At 45.3% G+C, this 25,114-nt stretch overlaps 1 protein-coding gene across 2 annotated transcripts in view; it reads right to left on the reverse strand.

Annotated features, from left to right (window-relative positions):
• Positions 1–714: 714 nt before the first annotated feature.
• The window catches only part of FAM171A1 (family with sequence similarity 171 member A1), a 125,258-nt gene continuing 100,858 nt past the window's right edge, over positions 715–25,114 (reverse strand). For both annotated transcript variants that reach the window (XM_073801691.1, XM_019933495.3), the window contains 3 exons: positions 7,431–7,547; positions 4,225–4,339; positions 715–3,686 (listed from right to left, as the gene is read on the reverse strand). In XM_073801691.1, the coding sequence (XP_073657792.1) occupies positions 1,982–3,686; positions 4,225–4,339; positions 7,431–7,547 (1,937 nt within the window). In that variant the 3' untranslated portion in view covers positions 715–1,981. The remainder of the gene's footprint in view (positions 3,687–4,224; positions 4,340–7,430; positions 7,548–25,114) is intronic.

Below are 25,114 nucleotides of genomic sequence, written 5' to 3' on the forward strand. Positions count from 1 at the left end.
AAAAATCAGCTTGACTCATTTTTCTGCCTGTGTGAAATTCATGAATAAGATTTTATAACGAAGCTAGCTAGCTTAATTTATTTCCACCAATCTGTGCTATATGCTGACGGCTCCAGTAATGATTTTGATTAATAGTTTCGCACATCTGGGATGGTTCTGGTCATTTGAATGACATCTTTTTGAAGCTGGATCGACACTGAACATAAAAGAAAACATTAGTTTTTTGTAAAGTGCGGAAACACAATAAAATGTTACCTTGTATTCTTGAATGAAATTAAACAGCAAGGTGGATTTTTAGGATTTAACCATCATGTCAACTCCGAGGCATCTATGTGTTAGTCTTTTTTGTTTGTTTGTTTTTTATCGGAGTTGATTTACAACGTTGTGTTAGTTCTCCTGTACAGCAAAGTGAATCGGTTATACGTACACATATATCCACTCTTTTTTAGATTCTTTTCCCATATAGGCCATTACAGAGTATTGAGAAGAGTTCCCTGTGCTATAGAGTAGGGCATTATTAGTTACCTATTTTATCTGTAGCTGTGTGTATATGTCAATCCCAATCTCCCAATGTATCCCTCCACCCACCATGTGTTAGCCTTTGAATATAAATCCAACAACTGGCCTTCCAGACTGCCAAGGGATGAAGAGAGCATTCTTAATGGCAACTCTAAAACCGATTATGGCTCAGAATGAATGAAAAGGACCACAAGACAGGTTTTTGTTTAAGAGTTTATTCTGAGTTTTCATTTTTGGATAACCAAGCAGCTCTTTAAGGAGAATGCACAGAAGAATCATTCTGGCACTTTTGGATAGTACATAAGATTTGTTTAATAGTCACATTCAGTCTTCTTGCTCAGCCCATACTCTGTGTTTGGTAAGCAAGCTCAGCCCATAGGATTCCAGAGTTAATATGTAACCATATATACAAACAGCCAATAAAACCATAATGGTGCCTAGCGGCCAAAAGGATGGCGGAGGGAAGGGGATCGCTAAAGTGTCCTCTAGGCTAGCTTAGCTAAACAGAATCCACGTCACACGTGAGAACGACAGAATACACTGAGCTGAAATGAGAATTCGGAGCACGAATGGGCACTTGGCGGCATGCAGTTGAAAGAAAAGGGGGATCGTTTCATAACTTTATAAAATCCAGGCAGTTCAATGAAAGAAGTTAAGAAAAACAAACGAAAAAAAAGCCAAGTAAGGGACTGTCTGTTGTCACTGTAAAAAAGGCACTTGGAGTTAATGGGACCAGAAGTGAAGGACTGGCAGCTGATAAAAACTTCAGTACGATTTCATTAAGAGGCTTGGATGTTCAGAGGTGACACTCAGAAGTTCCTGACAGGAGATACCGAAATAAACCACAGGCGAAAACGAAGGAATAGATTCCTTACAACCAAATTGTGTGTGTGTGTGTGTGTGTGTCTGTGTGTGTGTGTGTGTGTTTAACAAAAGCAAATCGGAAACGAAACCTAGCCAAAGCAACAATCTAAGCAAAGTAAGACCACGAAGCAGCGATGCATAGTTTTCCTTTGAGATAATGCATACCTCCAGACACTAAGTGCCAAGCTAATTTCTCAATAATAACTTCACAGGAGCATTATTGTGATAGAATTGATTCAAGCAATGCAAAAAGAGTTTCATCTGTTCCCAGAATCTGCGGGAGCAGTGAGGTTATCATCAGAACTCAGCGACATCACGTGTGGTTTTTTGGTGTCCTCGGGGGTGGACACATCAAGTACGGGGAACGACGCGGACATTCTGACACTCCGTTCGGCCATCTCCCTGGAGGCGACGCATTCTTTCTTCTGAGTAAGAACTTTACTTCCAAACACTTTGACAGCAAACGGTAATTGCAGAAAAAAGTCCACTTCCCACTGTGGACGTGGTTCCACTTCCTCCGCAAACAGGTCAGCGCTTCCGTAAGAAAGAATTTTTGGCAACTGGATTCTAGTCCCCCTGTTGGGCGGCTCGGGGCCGCTCATTTGATGTTGAACGCCATCAGGGGTCGCTCCTCCCGTTTCTGCCACGGGCTCTTCTTGCCTTCGCCCTGGTCGTCGTCGTCGTCTTCGTCGTCCTCGTCCTCCTGAGCGGATCGCCTCTTGTCGGGACTGGCCGATGGCGCCGGGGGGACGTCCGAGGTTCGTTTCGTCGTCTCCTCCTGCAGGCTGGGCAGCTGGCCGCCGCTTCTCCGGCTGGAGCCGTCCAGCAGGCACCGCAGGGCACTGTCCTCGGGCGTCCCGACCGCGGTGCCGCCCTCGCTGCCGCTCTGGTCCATGTCGTCCAGGTACACGAGCTGCGTGTAGGCCGAGCTGTCCGCGGCCCGCGGCTCTTTCTGCGCATGCTCCTGGACCGGTGGGCGGTTCTGCGGCAGAGACAAGGGGTCTCCTCTTCCCTTTCGGGCAGATTTGGGTTCATTCATATCCACGCCAGAATCCAAACTGGCATCATTGCTTCCGTTCCTCCCAGCTCTTTGGAGATCAATGTAGGAATGTCTGACGTGTGCATTGGACCGGCCGTCCAGGGACACGAACCAGGCCCGAGGGTGGGGAAGGGGCTTCCCACCCCCAAGTTCCAACAGCGCCTTTTCGGTCAGTAGCTGGACCTCGCTGTTCATCTGAGCCAAGGCTGCGTCGTTCAGGGATGCCGGGATGGAGAGGGACTCGGACATGGATGCATTCTGTGGGGTCCACTCCCGGGTGCCCGCGTCCTGCAGGTGCTGCTGCGAGATAGCCTGGCAAGACAAGGGCTGGGCCTGGATCTGTGAGGAGGCGTGTGGGAAGATCCCCGCGTGAGGGCTGGCGAGCTCGGCCTGCAGTCTTTCGATCTCGAGCTGCTGGTCGGCTGGGACGACCAGGGGCTGGCCCACATACGAATGGTCCCCTGGGAGTTTCATGTAATGAGCCGGGATGACCAAGGCGGGTAATACTTTCCTGTAAACGCTGTCATTGACCTGGTCCACGGAACTACAGCAGATCAGCTGGCCGGGCCGCGGGAAAGAGGTAGGTCTCTCCAGGTGGTCTACCGATCGCGACATCATACATTCAGTGGGTCTGCGTTCCATCAGCTGGTCTTTCTCCGGAGATGAAGGCGCGGGGTACATGTGTTCCTGAATGGTGAGCTTACTTCCTGTGGAAATGTGGGTCACGGAGGCCTGCCCGTCTCTGTCTTGCTTTTCAAATAAAGGCTGCGAGAGCATGGCATTGTAATTCCTCCTGTAGTCACTGTTGCCGGGGGACTCATAGCCTTCCCTTTCCACAGACTTCCTGGCCTTTAAGGGGAACATCTCCACCGACTTACAGTAGTCTTTTCCCAACGTCCCACTCGGTGTCAGGTTGTCAAAGATTTGGCTTTTATCCTCCTCCTTGTGAGACAGGAGTTCCTCCCGAGAGCTGAACTCCTGCGAGGTGCTGTAGGAGAGCTTCAGCATGGGCGTGTGCATGTCCACCTCCCCGCTGGAAGACATCATCTCTAAATGGACTCCGCTCATCAGCTCCTTTGAGCCCGGGGCGTCGGGGGGGCGGCCCTGGCTGGTGACGGAGAGCGGGCCAGGGAATTCTGATTCCCGCCGAGAAAACAGCAGGTTGATGTGTGACATGGAAGTTGACTGATCCCTTTTGGTACTCTCCAGGGTGGCAGGAAGTTGCAGTTTTCTATGGTGCTGGCGGGGTTTCAAGCACTTCCGCCTGCGATCAAAGATACAAACCCCAAGATTAAAGATTCTCAGAACAGTGAAGGTTCAAGTCGAAACCTAATTCTCAATTCCCACAGGAAGAAACAAGACAACACAATGAATTGGCAGCCAGAAGCCTTCTCACCCCGCACCCTCAGCCCTAGTTTGATTCTGAGGGTCGCAGATTTTACCCCAAGTACATCCAAGTTATCCATTCAAAAGCAGAGTCGACGATAAACCTTCTTGCAAGTCGATCAGATGAGGCATCAAAATAAGAACAGTTCTGCTGTGTCCTTGAGAATATCATCTCTTCATTACCATGTAGGACTATTCTGAACGAATCATGACAACTTATTTTTTTGTGACCGCCCTTCTAAGAAACATTTTACAGTGTGCCTCCCACTGTTTGCAACTTACGTGACAGATGTTCAGTTCTTAGGTACTTTTTCATGAGAAAAAAAGGACCTCGACTCAGAAAAGGACCTCGATATCAATGCTTGCGCAAGAAATTCCAAATTAAAAAAGACAGTGCCTCAATGGTAACACTTTACCTGCAATAATATAAAAGGAGACACAGCAAAACCAAAAGAATGAAAGCCATTCCTCCCAAGATGGCCAAAAGAAACACCGTGTGATACGTGGCGATGTCCTGTGTGACAACGGGACCTAAAAAGTCAGAAAAGGGCATTTGAGATTTGTGAAAACCTTTCAATAAAAAGAGGGGAGATGAACTGAGAGCATGATGTTTTCCTTGCTCTTATTGGCTGGGGTGTGGAGCGGCAGGCGGATGCAGACACCCTTTAGATGGTGTGCCTGCAGCATCACCGTCACTTCCCTCAGTGAAAAGGGATTAACCCAAACCATCACTAGAGCACTCTGAGTACTCAAATTCTGTGTGCAGTGTCCAGGGTCCTTCCTTAGCATTGGGTACCATTTTCATCATTCTAAATATGTGATCTTTTAATAAAAGAAAACTAGATGCATGATCATATAATGAGGGGGACTCATCCATTCACAGACATGGCCTGAAGACCTGGGGATTTTATGATACTGCAGAAGAAAAAAAAAAAAAGTCATGAAATTTGATTCTCACTTTCCCTGGGCAATGATTACTGTGTAATCATTGGCCTAAACCCTTGGCCTAAATGAATCAGTTGAAATGTATGAAATAAATTTCTATGACTTAAAAAAAATAATCCACAGCTTATTACAGGGGTATCAAGGGTTTCTAAAATGCCTCCTGTTTTTAAAAAATAACATCTTTCTCTCTAGTATCTGTTCAAAATGGCTAACCTGATGTGGCAACAGACCTTTCCAGAACTTACAGACAAGGTGATCAGAGGTAAACATATTTTCTTTTTAATCTACATTAAAATCCATTAGAATCCATTAAATTAAATTGGGATTTAATTTACATTAGAATCCCAAGAGGTAGTTTAACTTACTCCTTATGTTCAATAGTAGTAAGAATCTATCTTAATGTTGCTAACAATGGATTGACAGCAATAATGAAAACCTCCCCAAATTACAATATTGGGGCACCTATTGGTGTCCAGGTATCTTGGCAGTGCTCCAAAAGATGGGAAGGAAGGAATGTGGTTATATCGTACATTATATCAGAGGAGCACGGTTATGATTACTAAACACCATAAACACCCATTTTTTAATTGATTTTTTATATTCGAAGGGACAGATTTCTTCAAAAATCTCTTAAAAGCTAGATAAATCCAAGGAGACTTGTGGATTTTTGAAAATAGTGACATTACTTAAGTTCAAAAGATGACATCATTCTCTCCCAATTACAAATCATCTCAACGGGGTGAGGGTGAATATTTACAAAAGTTGGAAAAATTACTGACAACTATCTACCGCCTTAATTGTTCAGAGAAACTTTTTTTTTTTGGAAAAATTACTGACAACTACCTACCGCCTTAATTGTTCAGAAAAACTTTTTTTTTTTGGAAAAATTACTGACAACTACCTACCGCCTTAATTGTTCAGAGAAACTTTTTTTTTTCTTTTTTTTGACACAGAGACAACCCCACAGACATACGTAATGCCTTGGCAGGGGTCACCAAGAAATCTGGGGTACACATAAAAATCATTTCCAAATAACTGAAGCTTGGTCCTTTTAAGTACTTAAAATGCTATTATTTTAACTTCTGCCAGTGGAAATCTTGACAAACTTCACAGTCATACTTCATTTCCTTCTTAACCAGAGAATGAAAGAGAAAACTCTATTTTCTTGTTGGTTTTGGGCTCATGAAAGCACAGCATCACTGTAATTTGTTTTAATATAAGTGACGGCTGTGTGGTTACCAATATACACATTCCTACGTTAAATGCCGTCAGGGCTGTACTATGTGTGCTTTTTATGGCTTTTTGTCTCTTCCTTCACTGCTCTCAGGAAGCTTGGGTCGACCTACATCTAGCAGTTCTTCTTCCCCTCTTTACAAAAGTATCTATTAATCTGTCGCATGATAGGAACACCGATCGCCATGGTTCTTTGAAATAGATCTAAAATAAAAGTTAACTTTAATGCACGGGCTTTGTGGTCTCTACTTTGGTACTTAAGGACTTCTTTTTCTTTCTTACCTTACTCATAATCATATTCTAGATATTTCAGATTTGGAGACTGAGGCATTTCTGTAGCTGGTTCATGCCTACGTGGCTACAAGAACCATACGGTAAAGGGAAACGCATAGTCTTATAACCCAGATGTGAAGTGTACATTTTCCCAGGATTGGACTATCAAGTAAATGTAACTGACTTTTCAACACCCATCTAGGGTTGGCCTCCATCAAATTAGTTACTTTGGGAGTCTAAGTGTTCATCCCAGGGATGATTCCATTGGTAAAGTATTTTGGACTCCCATTTTGAAACTGCCTTCATGGTTAATTGACGAGACAACTTTTAATCACAGCACATGTTGACCTAGCTCAATTACCGACTTTATTCACCAGCCTTGGAGGTGGGTGACTTTTAGATGTGTCTAAGAAAAATCAAAGGGACCCTCTGGGCAAAAAGATTGGCCACCTATGAAGAGTTTCTCTAATGATGACAGTCCAGGGGGAAAAGGTTCTAAAGGCATTTTGAGTACTGGAAGCCATCCACTGGAAAGACTTCTCCTAAGGTGACTATTTTGAAAAAAGCAATTCTAGAATACTCCTAGGGATAAATCAGCATGGTTCGGTTAAAAAAACCCCAAACTTTTAGTCAAAATATTTGTGAAATTAAACTTCAGTGAAAAACATGAGTTAATTCATGTATCCTAAGTGGAGATGAATATTCTTTTAGATATAAAACAGGCTTCCTTTGAAGCCTTTCAGAAATGCCCGATCAAGGGTTTTGCCCCAAGAAGCCTCCAATGGTGACTTTCTGCTGGTCCCTCTAGTGATTGCCTTATACTACGTGTTCTCTTGCACCAGGCCACAGCTGTTTCAGAAATTAGGGAGGAGGTCTGACCCGCCTCTGTGGGCTTTAGATTAAGAATTCCCTACGGCAGCTGTCTGAGCAAAACAGAGATTCGAGACAAGGCTATTTTCTATGCATGATTCTTATCCTGGATGGGAGAGTTCCAACCAGAACTCCCCCAACCCCCAGGAAAAACCTTTGACTCCTCATTTGCTTTTTCACACTTTCAACCATATTTAAGGAAGATCTGATCTCCCTGCTGACATCGCTTTCAAAAGCACACTTAGCCTGAACCCTCAAAGGAATCGGTTCCCATCACTGCAGATTTCGGGGGTCCTGTTACCTGGGTTGGGAGGAGACATGGCTGCCACCCAGTACCCCAACTGAGGGGCGATGTATGTCCACGTCAGCTGGCTGCCTTCCTGGTGCACGAGGCCGAGACCACTCTTCAGCCACGTTCCTGTGGGATGCAGAAAAAAACTTCAGCCACATGCACGCTAAACTCCTATTTAAGGCTTAAGCTCATTGTACAAGTCACCTTCGGTGTCGTGTTTAGAACCCATCAGAGAGCCAAAAGGGTCCAGCTCTCACGGAGGGACTGCATTTCGCTTTCAGGAAAGAGTCGCACTTGTTTTTCTTCCTGATTAAATGACTTTCAGCCACTTTATCACACGTCCCTGCTTCCAAACTCTGATACTTTTAGCAGAAGCTTTTGGAGTTTACTCCTCCACCATCATGTCCCATCTCCTCCGGAAGCCTTAGGGGTTTAGAAGCAGAATAAAGGTAGCATGAAAAGGGCTGGTGGGACGGGAAAGAAGAGGGGAAACTCCAGCTCTGTTTATAGTTTTCATCCTCAAGCAAATAAACGGATTTCCTCTCTGGAATCGCAGACCTGTGACATCAGAGTTGCTTGGGGAAGTTTTTTTTTTTTTTTTTAACATCTTTATTGGAGTATAATTGCTTTACAATGGTGTGTTAGTTTCTGCCTTATAACAAAGTGAATCAGCTGTACATATACATATATTCCCATATCCCTCCCTCTTGCGTCTCCCTCCCACCCTCCTTATCCCACCCCTCTAGGTGGACACAAAGCACCGAACTGATCTCCCTGTGCTATGCGGCTGCTTCCCACTAGCTACCTATTTTACGTTTGGTAGTGTATATATGTCCATGCCACTCTCTCACTTCGTCCCAGCTTACCCTTCCCCTTCCCCGTGGCCTCAAGTCCATTCTCTACGTCTGCGTCTTTATTCCTGTCCTGCCCCTAGGTACTTCAGAACCTTTTTTAGATTCCATATATGCTTCGGGAAGTTTAAAAAAAGTATATCGATTCCTTGGTCCTATCTTTGCAAATTCCAACCCATAAGACTGGCTTAGGCGAGTATTTTAAGAAGCTTCTAGTTGGTTCTGATGCTGGGAGACATGGAGTACGTCCAGGTCAGGGCTGTCTTCAGTCACTACTGTGAGATACTAGTTAGGGCTGTCTTCAGTCACTACTGTAACTAGTATCTCACAGTAGTGAGCACCTCTGTGTGCTGGCCCGTCGCAGCAATGTGCTTCCTATACAAGCTATCTACGGTTCTCACAGCGACCCTACAGAGGAGGACTTATTTTCCCCTTTTAGACACTGGACACTGGTGAGACACGGAACTCTTCCGAGGCCTCCCAGGGGTAGAGGGCAGAGCAGGGGCAGACTAGGTCTCTCTGTGTGTCTGGCCTCAAGGCCGGTGCTATTTCTTCCACTCTGCCCTGCCGCATCTCCTACGAAACCTGCCAGCGTTTGAGAACTTTTTTACTTTGTAAGGTTTCCAGGAGCCGGTCGCCCAAGGCTGCCTGGCTGTCACCTGTCTCACCTGCAGAGAACCTTGCTTTGAGAGCCGGGGAGCAAGGGAGATTGCTGGCTAGGTCCCCACCAGCCCGGAGACACGGGTCTCTCACACGGGGTTCCTCCTATGATCACCCACCCCCTGAAATGGCTGCATGTGGAATCCTGTCCCCTCCGGGACTAAATGCGCCAGCTGTGCACCAAATATTCCACCTTCCAGTCTCCAAATCCCTGCCTTTCCTAGGTATACACATCACCGACGTGGCAAGAGCAGTTTTCTTTCCCTCCTGAGAAAAGAAGCAACACCTGGCAGACTTCCTAGGGCCTATCAGTTGCCATAGCAACATTCAGATGTAGGGGGTGGAAAGGTGCCCCAGCAACGCCTCCCACAGCCCTCCTCCCCTCCCCCTCCATCTCCTCCCCCTCTTCCTCCTCCATCTCCTCCCCTCCCCCTCCTCCCCCTCCTCATCCTCGAAGACAGAAGGTGAACAAAGAAGGAAGATGGGAAGAGGCCAGGCGTCAGCGGGTGCCCTGCGTAGTCTGACTGCCCCCTGCAACAGGCTGAATCATGGCCCCAGAGGATTTCAAGTCAAGTGAGACGAGAATATACGCTGGAAGGTTTCCAAAGTGAGGATGAGGATGCTCACTTCAGATTCACGTGCTGAAGAGCATCAACCCAGAGGTGGTCCAGCCACTCTGAGCATCACTCACTCCACAGGGCTGCTGAGAACATGGAAACAGGGAGCATGTGACACAGGCGGCTAACGTGGTTCTGCGTCGAGTCAGAAAGCTCGCCTGAAGGCAGCGAACGGATGGTTTGCCACCACTTCCGGTTTTCCCCTCGGGGACCCCATGCTGTTTAGCTCATGACTTACACACCCGACCCCACTCCCACACGCGCTCCCACAGGAGTGGCCCTGCCAGGATCTCCTATCAGCCAGGAAGCCGCCTGCACTCTTTGGTTTGCAGTTTCCTTCTTGAGTCACTGCTCTTCAAGTGGAGCGGATTAGGTTAGGCTAAAGGCGACCAGAGGAAAACAGCTGGAAGCTCAGAGCCCTGAGCGCTCACTCAAGGGCGAGCCACCTACCTGGATGGCTAAGTCGCCTTGGCTTTCTACGACACAGCCAACTGGAAACGGGCCTTTTTTTTTTTTTTAACCTGTACGCGGGCCTCTCACTGTTGTGGCCTCTCCCGTTGCGGAACACAGGCTCCGGACGCGCAGGCTCAGCGGTCATGGCTCACGGGCCCAGCCGCTCTGCGGCACGTGGGATCTTCCCGGACCGGGGCACGAACCCGGGTCCCCTGCATCGGCAGGCGGACTCTCAACCACTGCGCCACCAGGGAAGCCCTGGAAAGGGGCTTTTGAAACACCTCCCAGTTACACTGGGAACAAGCCTAAAGGGTGGACGGACACACACACCCCGCCCCCAGCTAACAGGCCCGCAAGTCCAGCCTGTGATGCTTGTGGGAGCCAGAAGAGCCAGGGAAAGGCGCAGTACAAGCTGCTTTGGGAGCTCAGTAAGAACGAGTGCCTCTTGCGGTGGGCAGAGAAGGCTGGGACGAGCTGGGCTCCGGTGAACAGGCAGGACTGTCACCGGGGTGGAGGGTGGCCAGGAGCAGAGAGAAAAAAGAGGGAATAGCATGCACAGAGGCATGGTAAGTTACTGGCCCGGGGAACGGGAGAGACAGAGACTGGGGACGGCTGGGCAGGGCTTCCGGCGCCATTAGCAATGGAAGGCCACCCGCCCCCACCCCCAGTTCTTCCCAGGTTGGTCCTCACGACACGCACTTTTACCAGAGGCTGTGACTTTGCCCTCAACTGTTATTCCAACCTCACATGCTTTTCCTCTCTTCCAAAAATCTACCCACCCTTCAAGATTCAAGTCACATCCTGTGTCCATCCTGAGTCCCTCCTGCGCGCAGGGACCTTCCAGGTCTCGGCGACCCCAGGGCACATGTCACTACATCACCCGTTTTCCAAAGCATACCTCGCCGAAGTTGCTAACCCTCATCCTATGTTCCCTTTGTCTTCTCAACACCCAGACACATCCGTGGCGTGGGAACGTGACAGTACTTGAGGGTGAAAGCCAGACGTGCAAACTCCCCATTTCCCCTCGAATAATATCAGATGACCTCCTGTGCAAAGGTGGGTGTGGCTGGCAGGAAATGCAGTTAAGCTTGGGATTCTACTCTTTCAGACCAGAGGGAACAAAGCCAGCTGGGAAAGAGGCATCTATTTCAGCCTAAGTTTTCTGTGAAACATACATGTGTACAATGAATAAAGGGCAGCGCTGTCTTGGGATTCGGCAATCACGTTGTTATTGGCAAAAGCCATTTCCAAGCTTTCTGTGTAGGAAATTAGCTACAGGGAACACAAGAATTAATGAATTGTGTACTAGAAACATATGCTTCTCATTACTGAAATCCTGATGCTGTGGTGTGAGGCTGTTTTCCCACCTGAGGAACCTCCGCACTCGTAAGAGATTCTTGTGCTCATGGCTGGAGAGCCAGCGCCGGGAATGGTCACTGGTGACCGGACAGCGGACAAACAGACCTCTGGAGAGTCTCTTTTGTTGAGCAGGTTATATGACCGCCAGACCCGCGGACAGGGTACCAGGAGCGGGTCCCTTCCATCTCTGTGGGAAGACCCGGGTTGCTCCTGCTTAGAAAATTCCAAGTGCAAGGCCACTGGCTTGTTCCCCTCCCTCCCGGGTGGGGCCAGCCTCTGAACACCCCTTGGTCATCACAGCTGCTGGTAGGGCTGCCAGGGTCAATAAGCTTGTCTCCCCTGTGGTCCGGACATTAGGGCAGCTGCTGAGGTCATAACAGCATAACGGGGCTTCCTGCCGACTCCCCGGGGCTCTTCGCAAGTGGGCCGTCCAGGCAGGTCTCAAGGTGGGTCACCTGGTGAAGGTGTGCAGGTAGGAGGAGGGTGCCATGCTTCCTTGTGCTCCACAACGCCAGCCCAGCCAGGCTGCCACCTTCATTAATGGCGGCCACTGCCCAGGGAGGGTGGCTGGCTGTAAAGCGGGTGTGCCAGGAGCAGGCGGGCTGGCGGCCGTGTGCATCTCTGTGCTGATGGAGCCCCGTGCTGCGTCCATTACTGGGACTCTTATGTGTGTGAAGGTGGGAGAGCGATCCCTCTAGCATCACCGAGGGATGAAATTCCGCAGTACTGAAATTTCTAGATCATCAGATTTCAAAGCATTTGAACTCTTTCTCTTTAATGGTACCTTTGTATTAAGAAAATTAAGAAATTAATATATAAAACGGATAAAAGACAAGCTTCTCGGGACTTCCCAGGTGGTGCAGTGGTTGGGAATCCGCCTGCCAATGCAGGGGACATGGGTTCGAGCCCTGGTCCAGGAAGATCCCACATGCCACGGAGCAACTAAGCCCGTGAGCCACAACTACTGAGCCTGCGCTCTAGAGCCCATGCTCCGCAACAAGAGAAGCCACCGCAATGAGAAGCCCGCGCGCCGCAACGAGGAGTCCCCTGCTGGCTGCAACTAGAGAAAGCCCGCACGCGGCAATGAAGACCCAATACAGCCAAAAATAAACAAATAAATTTATTTTTAAAAAAATTAAAAAAAAAAAAGACAAGCTTCTCTGCAAACAAGTGACGAGAACCCCCCCCCCCCCCGGCACAACCCCCAAGACATCTCCTGAACACGGTTTGGAAGCTATTCTTCTACAGAACTTGGGTCTTATTTGCCAAAGTTTGAAAAGGCAATTTTCTGTAATTCTAAAAAGTATCATTTACTCCTGCCTTATAAAGTTGAATATAATTTTGATGTTTTTCATGATAATACAGGGTCATGATTATGATCAACTGATGCTGGTCCTAAAATACTGATGTGCTTAGGTCCCTACTGAGGAACGAAGTTGTTTGCTCTTATGCTAAATGCTCCCACCCACAAATGTGTTTTCCTCGTTCCTCCCCCCTCCCCTCCCCGACCCTTCCTACACACTGTTATCAGCGGTTCTGTTATCAGCTCTGCTTCCTCACCACCAATGACCCCCAACTCCCCACCAGGGGCACCTACTACTGGGGACTAGATAACCCACCTGCATCTAGAATAAACTCCACAGGCAGCCACATGAGAGACAAATCCAGACGTGGAACAGAGATATGCTAAATCCAAGTTTCTTCAACACACATCCTCAGATAGGTTTTATTTTTTTCTTTTCTTTTTTTTTTTTTTTTTTGCAGTACGCGGGCCTCTCTTGTGGCCTCTTCCGTTGCGGAGCACAGGCTCAGCGGCCATGGCTCACGGGCCCAGCCGCTCCACGGCATGTGGGATCTTCCCGGACCGGGGCACGAACCTGTGTCCCCTGCATCGGCAGGCGGACTCTCAACCACTGCGCCACCAGAGAAGCCCTCCTCAGATAGGTTTTTGTCTGAATTCTTATTCTCTAGAGTGAAACCCTGCACAATGGAAAGATTTTTCAAGGAGAAATACTTTGTTGAAAAACCGTCCTCATCTTTTTTTTATTATTTTTTTAAAGATTTGTTTATTACTCATTTATTTTATTTACTTTTGGCTGTCTTGGGTCTTAGTTGCAGCACGCGAGATCTTTGTTGAGGCATGCAGGATCTTTTGCTGCGGCGCAGGATTCTCTGTAGTTGTGGCGTACAGGTTTTCTCTTCTCTAGCTGTGGTGCGCAGGCTCCAAGGCGCGTGGGCTCTGTAGTTTGCGGCACGTAGGCTCTCTAGTTGAGGCTCTCGAGCTTAGTAGTTGTGGCACGTGGGCTTAGTTGCCGCACGGCATGTGGGATCTTAGTTCCCTAACCAGGGATCGAACCCGCGTCCCCTGCATTGTAAGGCGGATTCTCTACCACTGGACCACCAGGGAAGCCCCTGCCCTCATCTTTTGAAAGCGTGTTAGTTATGTATTCTGCTGGCAAGGTTCGTTGTGTGTATAAAGCACCACAAGATTTTAACTTGGAAGCTACATTTAACTGCAATGAGTATTACACACAATAATTGACAGGCTGGAAAAGACACGCCTTATGCTCGTCTGTAAGATCTGATGGAGTCTCTTAGCGATCACCAAGGGTGCCGTTTTCTTGCTTGGTTACCAAGCAGGAATGAAAGCAGCTTTTATTTGCAAAATATAAAGAACACTGAGTTCAAAATTTAAACAAATGTCTATTGAAAGGGAAAAGAACTCTAAAATATGAAAAAGGGCCAAAAATATAATGTCTAATTAGAATACAACTGATACGGATCAGATTTGCCTTGCTTTTTCTGCCTGGCTCACTTATTCTGCCCAGAAGCCCCTATTTTATCAGCTGCACGAGCTCATCTCAGCATTTGGTAACAAGCAGAAAAACCCTGTTAGGATGAGCACTACTGATTTTGAAAAGGAAACTATAAGTGAAAACCTGCCCTTTTACACATTGAAGCTGGCATCTTGCACCTTCGCCAATATACAGAGAAAGAAGTCATTGCTCTTATACCGGGACTTGTGACCATGCCACACCTCAGGACACCGGGCAGATAAAAGTCCAGTATGATCAAGGGCCGAATGAGTGCATAGACGACTTGCCTGGCCTAAGATAACCCCGCATGTGAATCCCAGCTTTGCCACTTTCCAGCTGTGTGACCCAAGGACACGCAGAGGATGGCCCAGCTGGGGGATGGCTGCTTCACACTTCCTTTGTCATATAAATAAATGGTCTCATCATTTAAGCACTTGTAGTTGGGGATTCTGCTACCCTGTGCAGCTAACATATCCTAACTGATGTATTTTTCCAGAAAGAGGCTGCAGTGAGTTCTACTAGGCCTGTACGCTGGGACATGAAGAAATGCCACAGCCACGCAGAAAACCCATCTCAAAAAAGTTCTATCAATTAAAAGGTGAATATTCACTCTGTGAAATAGAGCCATGTCTCTTCCTACGACTTAATGGTTCACTGTGAACTACTTGGGAACGTTCATGGCGAGAGGTGAGACATATATGCATGACACACGCGTGAATTTGGACAGTAGGAACCTCTGCTGTCCTGCCCTTCAGCTGTTGGTTTTGGCCAATGACTGTCTCCTCGCTTGGGCTGTGGTGACTCTTGCTGAATGATCAGGATGGCGGGGGCATTAGTTCATTTGAGGGCAGTCCTCTTAAGGGGTATGTACCGCTCAGATCCACAGCGAACAGTTATTACTATTATTGCTACTTATAATCATAGGGGTTCCCCAGCTTCCGGAATATGCTGGATTTCTCTAGAAACCAGCACAGACTCATTTCCCAGGATTACCATCTGCATTATCTTAAGCTATAACCTCTACTATATTTTTCTACCAGATGTATGATTAGCAGTGTCAAGGTCTGAGCCTCTTTTATCACATGCTTTAACAAAACTTTAGTGGGACGAGATCACCCAGAAAAGTCCATCCGCCCTTAAGTCACATTAATCAGTAGAGCAGAAACAGCGACAGTGTCAATTTTTATGACATTGTGGAGTAGCCTTCTTTTTTTCCCAAATTAAAGTCTATGCCTTTGAATAGTTACGTTCCCTTTTTTGGAATTATTTTTTCATGAAGTCTGTGAGGAGGATACATTCCTTGTTAATTACACTGCAAAGTGTTTACCTGGTGGTCAATTACCTAACCATGCTTGTTAAAAGCAATGGAACTGAAGAGTGAAAGTCCTGTACAGATGGTTGCATTCCTGTAGCTTCCGGCAAGTACATTTCAGGACCCGTTTAAACAAGAATAAAATTAAGGGCAACACACTACAACCAATGACCTTCTGTTCAAAGCATAAAATCACAGATATAATCAATTATTAGAAATTAAAACAAGAAATGCATCTGTATTCAGCTACATGTTCCCTGGGTATTTTTAGGGTAAATTTTGAGGAATGGATTCTTAAAAATAAATTTAATCTAAGTGACTGATTTTTTTTTTTTCCCTTTCAGCTTTAGCTGAGCGATCACAAGACTTACTGAAACAAATTTTAGGAGAGAGCAGTAATGGGAAACCATAACGCTTCTGGCAGAGGTAGAGAAAGCGTATGCCTTAAATAGGTGGCCAAAAGTATCAGCATGCATAATAGCATTAATAAAATTTAATGAGAGAATTTTGAATTTACGATAGGTATGTATAAATTTCCAGAAAGCAGCATCGGAGGACTGGCTAATTAAGCCCATATGGAGAGAAATTTTGTTCATTACCCACTAAATCCAACATCCATCCTGCAATTACATGTCAGATGGGACTGGGTGGGGGACCCAGACCAGGACTCTGGGAGGCACAGCCACAAATCCCCAGCATTTAGAAAACCTGCTCAAAACGAAGGGTGGCGGAACAGAGAAGGCGACAAACATCTGGACAGATGCGGTCAGATGCTCTCAACCAGTGCTTGTTCAAGAGCTTGTAGCAGTGGAGATCTTGTTAAAATGCACATTCTGATCCAGTGGGTCTGGAGCAAAGCATGAGATCCTGCAGTTGGAACAATCTCCCCGTCCACAGACCACTCTTTGAGTAGCAAAGCTCTAGATGGTTTGCACTTTTGTGGCGTGTGGCGACCCTTTCAGAAAACCCTAAGACCATTTCCCACAATGTTTCCGGGGTACACCAACCGGGTGGCCAGTACTTGAAGCAACTTCAGAAATATTTCTAATATATTCCAGAAATAATCTAGTCACTTGTCAGATTACCGACGGGGAGCTGACAAACACTTACTTATCTGAGTTTGTTCCAGATGCTTGAAGGGGCAGTGCCTCTCAGTGAACTGGCTGCTGTGGTTGTGGACAAATTGGTTCCAATCTTAAGACCTTTGCGTTGACCATTTTTTTTCTGCCCAGAATGTGCTGCCCCCCAAGACATTCCCATGTTAGACTCAGAGGTATCTCTGGGATCTCAGCTCAAGTATCACTCCTCCATAGGCTCTGACCAGCCAACCATTCTCCCCGACATCACCCTGCTTACCTGTCTTACAGCACTCATGCCAATGAAGTAATAAACTGGTGCATTGTCTGTCTCCTCCATTTGGAACAAAGACTTCATAATTACAGGGACCTTCCCTGGCTTGTTTTGTAATTGCTTTATCCCAAGAGCCTAGGACAGAGTAGAATCTGGCACAAAGAAGATGTTTACTATCTATCTGCTGTAATGAACGAATTGTTCAACTTTTAAAAAGAGAAGCCAATCCCTGGTGGCGCAGTGGTTGAGAGTCCGCCTGCCGATGCAGGGGACACGGGTTCGTGCCCCGGTCCGGGAAGATCCCACATGCCGCGGAGCGGCTGGGCCCGTGAGCCATGGCCGCTGAGCCTGCGCGTCCGGAGCCTGTGCTCCGCAACGGGAGAGGCCACAGCAGTGAGAGGCCCGCGTACCGCAAAAAAAAAAAAAAAAAAAAAAAAAAGAGAAGCCAAGAACAGAATTCCTCAGGAAATCTTTCAATATTTAAATGTTGACAGTAAATGAAAACACAATAAACAAATAAATGCCCCTAAATCGACTGTATGGGCCAAACAAAACATCTGGGGATGGACTGTTGTTTTGTAAACCCAGATCCAGTCCATCATTCTATTGAGCCACATTAAGTCTTGGCACAGAAGCAGGAATGCACCAAAATCGGAGATTCTAGAACAGGAAGAGGATTTGAAGTCTGAAGGAAACCATGTTTTGTGTCTCCCCTTCTCCCTTCCCAGCATACTGTACATGTGTGCCAGGTACTTCCCTGTGCTGAATTTCGGCTTCTTTCTGATTAAGAAAGAATGTAGTCCCCCAACCTCTAGGGCTGCTTTGAGCACAGTGATGAAAAATGTTGGTTTATGGTCACACCTGTTTTGCTAATGAATAAGCTCAGCTGAGAATGGGTAGACAAAAAAAGGCTTTCCCCAAACGCTCCTATTTTTCTTCCCCTTCAATATAGGCGTATTTCAAACTGCCCACCATGTGAAATGGCGGGGCTGCCATGTACAACTCCACTGCGGGTCATAATGAGAGCCAGCAAGCACGCTTCTGCAGAAACCTCTAACGCAGCACATTCTATGTGGGCTGGGTTGGTTCGATGTGTGTGTTCTGTGTATGCATGTGCATGTGTGTTTATGCAAATAATTTTAAAGGGGTGATTCAAGAGAAGGGGTAAAAAGAACCACGATATTAAGAACTTAATACGTGCCTGGCAATGCGCTAGGTGCTTTATGTACATTATCTCAAGTCAAATTAAAAGGCAACACCTATTCTGAACTTTGAGTCATTTAGAAACAGGGAGACAGCAATGACATTCAAAATATGGGACAACTAGTAGAACAAGAGTACCAACCAATTAGACTGGATGTCCAGGCATACCAGCTACAAAGCAGCCTTCGCTGAGACTGGAAATTCCATTTAAAGACACTAAGACTTCACTGTACTTGTCTGTCTTGCTTATAACACGCTTTACCCAAAATGCACAAACTACATATGGGCTGTATAAGGGCAGTGATGATTATAATAAGGGCTAACATTTAGAGAGCACTTTCCCCAGTGCCAGGCACCACTGTAAGGGCTCTCCAGTCTCGACAGTTCTATGAGATGGGGATGATAGCTATTATTATGCCCATTTTATAGATGAGAAAACTGAGGCCCTGAGAGGCTAAAGGGCTTGCTCAAGATCCAGAGGAGCCATTGTTCATGTCCAAGCTGTCTCAATTGCTGGGCTACAGGCTACCTGTGTTCTATACACTCCTGCCAAATGCTGTACAACCAGTGCAATATTCAAATCAAAGATAATTTTACCTTTTAATTACCCATGCCAGTGGAGATCACTGAAAACAGGAGACATTTATAAAATATTTGGTTTTAAAATAAATGATGTGGCAGCTTTGCCTTCCTAGTTATTTTTCACCCAGGCTGATCTTAGAACGAGCATGTTAGATGCAGTGCTTAAAATCCAGGCCACGTGGTAGCAAAGCAAGGCAGCTCTGAGGCTTCCAGGTGGTGGGCAAGTCACTGGAGGATACACACTTGCCACAGATAATCCACAAAGTGAATATTCCGTAAGTGGTAATTAAGGGCTGACTATAACATGAGACATTTTCTTTTAGGAGGAACATGGATCTATACACTCTAAGGCCGCAAAGCGGGCGACCATCATTTGTTACGCTTTCCAAAAACTGTTTCTGTGCAACTCAAGCATGGGAAGTTCTCATTCTATATAAAAGGATCCTTTAGAAAAATTAAGTCTCTAAGAATAGGTTTCAAAACAAAAGCGGCCCTGAACCATGGCCACAATATACCTAATGCGATGGTGTTGTTTTCTAAAAATTCTCTTTTTTGTTGCTGTTGGGGCGTATGGCTACAAACACAAAAGGCTTAACAATTTTTAGGAATGGACTGGTGTTAGACAGTGTTTTTTGAGTTGCTAGGCAACATCAGAAAACAAATGTCCATGTTCTGAGATCATTCTGCACTCGGTCTCCCCACGGACAGCCCACATGTTCCGTGGCCGGACTCCGTTCCACTTGGTCAGCAGGGGTGGAATATCCCAACTGTGATGCTGATGGTCCGGAGTGGTCAAAAGACACCAATCTGTGTCTGAAAAACAGATCACAGTTTGCTGGCCACCTGGCAGTCAAGATCTGTGGCCAAAGTTTTCGCCGGACCGGTATCGTTTATCCAAATGAAGTCCTACACCTTCAGGGTTCTTTTTGATGTGTTACATCACTTCAGTCAGCTTTCTTTGCAGGTACATTATCTTTTTCTCCCCTCCTATATCTAAAGGAAGCCCAATTCACTTTTATGGGCAATTTTAACATCTGGGAACATAGAGACTCTTCCTGAGAATTCTTTCTTTGTTTCTAACAAATCACCTTCATCCTCAGAAGACCCATTTCAGATCATCTTTCTCAAGGATATACTGACATTGTACTTTGACAGGTAAGTCTGCTTCCTTCTTTGTTTGATTCCATTAACTATTGAGTCCGTTCTTTTTGAAAAAAAAATTATAAAGATGATACACATGGGTCTACAATTAACATCACACATGTAAATACATACTGAACCGTTAGAAACATGAACTCCCTTCTTTTGTTCTAAATTTGCCCACGCGATGCACTACAGTTCATTCTTGTAATTCAATCACTACACCTCTGCATGACAATATGTCACCTCCTATGTAAGACGCATGGCTCATGAGAGGGAAAAAGACACACCAGTAATACTATTTTCATTTTCTTAAAGTGACAAACAGAATTTAGTGCTTTAAGAACTCCCATCCCTTTCTCCCCCCGAAAAACAATGAAATGGAACAAAATCTTAGATCTGTATTTTAAATCAAGCTCCACCTTCAAGGGCAGGCTGGCCATGACTTACCTAAAAGGACTAGTTCAGTGAGCACAGCATCAGCAGTAATGCTCATCACCTACGCAGAGATGAATCCACTACAGGCCAATTATGAGCGGGTATTGCTGAGGGCCCGATACGTGTGCACCATACGTGATAAGAAGCTGGTTCAGTAACCACCATTTCTATAGCAACGCACACCACTCTGCAGGCTGCATTCTGGGAAGGCAGTTAAAACTGGATCCTGCAATGTAGCTTCACTTGGAATCTGCTTTTATTTCTGTCACCTCATTAGAATGAGAGTCTTCAAGCCACATAACTTATTGTGAAACAGCAGAAACATTGCATAGAGGATCTTAAATCGTGATTTCTCTGCCACTCAAGGTCAGTCAGTCACTTTCAATTCAAACCACTGACCTGGTTTGCTTATTCATAAGTGACCATTCCCCAGGGCACCACCCAGGACATGGACAGCCATCTGTTGTCCCAGTTACAGGATGAAGAGAGTAAATGCCTGTGAAGCTGAGCTGACACGCCATCTCGTACTGTCCAGAAAGCCTCAGCTAAGGTGCATTCACCATGACCCACAAAACTGCACCTGCCAGACTCGGGGAGGAGAGCTGCTTCTTTCAAAGGTCAAACTGGCCCCTGAACGTGACCGATAAGGTCACTTTATCCCACCCCCTCAGACACGCCTGGACACCCAGGCCCCAGGCACTGGCACTGTACCACTTTTCAAAAGAGACAGCGCCTTTAGAAGATCTAGGTGAAAAAATCTGGTAATTCCTCAAAGGAAAAGACTTACACTCACTAAACAGAGGCCTCCCTCGCACCATAAATCCAGTGGCATTTTAACACGGTAGCTTCAGCAAAATCAGCATTGCCCATAAATGTGGCAAAAGTTTCGATTCTAATATGTGCAAGTCAGGCTTCTTAAAAAAATCATTTTTCTGAGAGTGCATACGATAATCAGCCAATTCATACTGCTGTAACACACGAAACAAAATCCAACTTTACTTACGTTCTAGGAGACTGTTAATCTGTTAGGTCACCCTCGGATGAACACGTGGGTTAAAATATAGAGATGCTCATTATTATAATGGGAAATTCTTTGCCTGTTCCCCCCCACCCCCCCCCCCAAAAAAAAGACAACTGTGGCCGTTAAAAAAAAAAAAGAAAAAGAAAACTGTGATAAATGATAGCACCAAATACTGATCCTCTCTAATGGTGCTGGAGAGGGTGTGGAGAAAAGGGAACCCTCCTGCACTGCTGGTGGGAATATAAATTGATACAGCCACTATGGAGAACAGTATGGAGGGTCCTCAAAAAACTAAAAATAGATAGAGTTGCCATATGACCCAGCAATCCCACTCCTGGGCACATACCCTGAGAAAACTGTAATTCAGAAAGATACATGCACCCTATGTTCACTGCAGCACTATTCACAATAGCCAAGACATGGGAACAACCTAAATGTCCATCAACAGAGGGATGGATAAAGAAGATGTAGTGTGTGTGTATTTATATATATATATATATATATATATATATGTATGTATGTATATATATATATACACATATATGCACGTGTGTATATATATACATACATACATATATACACACATACATACATATATACACACACACAATGGACTATTACTCAGCCATAAAAAAGGAATGAAATAACGCCATTTGCGGCAACATGGATGGACCCAGAGATTATCATACTAAGTGAAGAAAGCCAAACAGAGAAAGACAAATACCATATGATATCACAGATATGTGACATCTAAAAAGAAAAAAGAAAAGAAGTACCTCTACATTTCTCTCATGAGTAAACTTTCAGTTATCCAGCAGTCAGGAATGAAAGTATTTGAGTTAGCATTAAAATGTGGATTTATTTTTCAAATAGAAGTCCCATGGAACTTAAAAAGAATTTCATTTTTCTTTAAGAGTTTGAAATCGTGCCCTATAACCAAGGTGTTATCACCGAGCATCAGCTGTCCCTCGGGGCCAAATGCTGGAAGGCTGCCTGGATAACAGTACAGAGGGACTGTGACTGAATCAGGCACGCTGTTCGGCCCTGCAGATGGAGAATACACTTGCATTTTAGTAAGAGCTTCCCTGTTGAATGTATCTCAGATCAGAGGGTCACAAACATGTTCTGTAATAGTCCAGGTAGCAAATATTTTTCAGTTAGCGAGAACATACACTCTCTGCTGCAATTATTCAAACTCTGCTGGTGTAGGAAAAACACTCACAGACCACAAATGAACCAACAGGCACGGTTGGGTTCCCATGTCTTATTCCATTTGGGTTGCTGTAATAAAATAAACTGGGTGGCTTACAAGCAACAGAAATTCATTTCTCACAGTTTTGGAGGATGGGAAGTCCAAGATCAAGGTGCTGGTTGATTCAGTGTCCACAGAGAGCCTGTATCATTGATTCACGGATGATGCCTTCTTGCTGTGTCCTCACATGTGGAAGGCGGGAGAAAGTTCTCTGGGGCCCCTGTTATAAGGGCACTAATCCCATTCAAGAGACCTCCACCCTCATCACCTCATCAACTCCAAAGGCCCAACCTCCAAATACTAATGGCTTTGGGGGTTAGGATGTCAACATGCAAATTTTGTGGGGGGGGAATACAAACATTCAGTCCACAGCACCCAATAAAAATTGATTCAGGGATGCTTACTTTTCATCTAACTTTCATGTGTCATGAGATACTCTTCTTCTTTTGATTCTTTCTTCAAACATTTAAAAATGCAAAAACCAGACTTCCCTGGTGTTGCAGTGGTTAAGAATCTGCCTGCCAACGCAGGGGACACGGGTTTGATCCCTGGTCCAGGAAGATCCCACATGGTGCATAGCAACTAAGCCCGTGAGCCACAACTACTGAGCCTGTGCTCTAGAGCCCGCAAGCCACAACTACTGAGCCCGCGTGCCACAACTACTGAAGCCCGCATGCCTAGAGCCCGTGCTCTGCAACAAGAGAAGCCACCACAGTGAGAAGCCCGCGCACCGCAACAAAGAGTAGCCCCCGCTCACGCAACTAGAGAAAGCCCGCGCCCAGCAACGAAGACCCAATGCAGCCATAAATCAGTCAATCAATCAATCAATCAATCAATCAAAATATATAAAATAAATAAATAAAAATGTAAAAACCATTCTTAGCTTTCAGGCCGTAGTTTGGCGATACTTAATTAGACGAAAAATTCTTAATGGATTCATGAATTGCTATTTCTGGCTGTCAAACATTTTGAAATTGCAATTACTTTGATATACCTCAAAAGTAGATAATTAAAGTGCTAAACTGGTTAGAAGTGATTATCATATTTGACTTAATCATAAATAGCAGATAATTAGTAAATAGTGAGTGCTATGTGCTTAAGATGTGTTCCTATTTTTTTTTCTGATCTTATAATACACTCTTGGAACTTTTCATTTAACTGCAATAATTTAATTTCTACCTGAATAATGATATTATTGATTACACATAACAGAAAACCCCTTATGAAATATGTAGGCTTCTACTGAGTTTAGTGAGTTAAAGAACATATGGTTTCTTTGAAATGTCCATCCAATCTTAAAGTTTTCAGAAAACATATTTTAATTCATTTGATCGTTTCTGAATGACTATCCAAATGTTGGCTTTTCTCTGCACACATACAATCTGTTAGAGCCAGGAATTGGCAGTTACATTTTTCACTGTAGATGCTAAGTTAAAAAAGACCATTTAAGTGGGAAGAGATCAACGACACAATGGAGATTCTCAATGACAAAAGGAATAATGCCACGGGGATTATTTCCAGAGAGGAAGTAGAAAATTGGATAACTTATATTTCAGAGTCTTTATAACACTGCCCATTTCTTTGTTTTCACTGACTTCTATAGTATATTAATTTCCTTTTGCGCCTGTGATAAATTACCACAAACTTAGGGGCTTAAAACAACACAAATTTATTCCGTTATTGCTCTAGAGGTCAGCAGTCTGAAATCAGTTTCACTGGGCTAAAGTCAGGGTATCAGTAGGGCTGGTTCTTTCTGGAGACTCTGAATGAAGAATCCATTTCTGTGCCTTTTTCAGCTTCTCAAGGCTGCCTCTGTTCCTTCGCTTGTGGCCCCTTTCTCCATTTTCAAAGTGCATCCTTCCAATTGCTGCTTCCGTCATTACGTTGCCATCTCCTCTGATTCTGATTCCTCCTGCACCCTGCTTATACAGACCGTTGTGATTACAGTGGGCCCACGAGGATAATCCGAGAGAATTTCCCCATCTCAAGATTCATAACTGAATCACGTCTGCAAAGTCCCTCTATCATATAAGGTCATATTCACAGGGTCCAGGGATTATGATGTGGAGATATTCAGGGGGGGCATTATTCAGTCGGCCATAGATATCAAAAAAAATTTTTTTATATAAACTTTTGTTGTTTGTGAGCTGTATACAAAATAAACCAATGAGAGCAAGGATGCTGCTTCTCTAGACCTGTGCCATATTGTTATGACACATCTGTGTACGACTCTCTAGTGAAAGCATCACTGTATTAGGAATACAGCCTTTTATACCCCAGCCTTATTTATCTATATTCAACTATATACATTCAAAAATGAAGAGGCAGGAAGGAGTAGAATCATAGCAGCAGGGTTGGAAGCTCCAGGATGGAGAAAATCCAATATAACTGCTGTCTCTCTAGACAAGTGCTCAAAGCACCGTTCTTTCATTAAACATATATATACACAGATATGTAAAGGTAAATCCTGTGTATAGAGTCATCTTTTTTTTTTAATTGGAGTATAATTGCTTTACAATGTTGTGTTAGTTTCTGCTGTACAATGAAGTGAATCAGCTACAGGTACACATATATCCCCTCCCTCTTGGACTTCCCTCCCACCCCCTCCCCCCATTCCACCCATCTAGGTCATTACAGAG

Source organism: Tursiops truncatus, chromosome 2 (genome assembly GCF_011762595.2).
Source record: "Tursiops truncatus isolate mTurTru1 chromosome 2, mTurTru1.mat.Y, whole genome shotgun sequence".
Taxonomy (NCBI): domain Eukaryota; kingdom Metazoa; phylum Chordata; class Mammalia; order Artiodactyla; family Delphinidae; genus Tursiops; species Tursiops truncatus.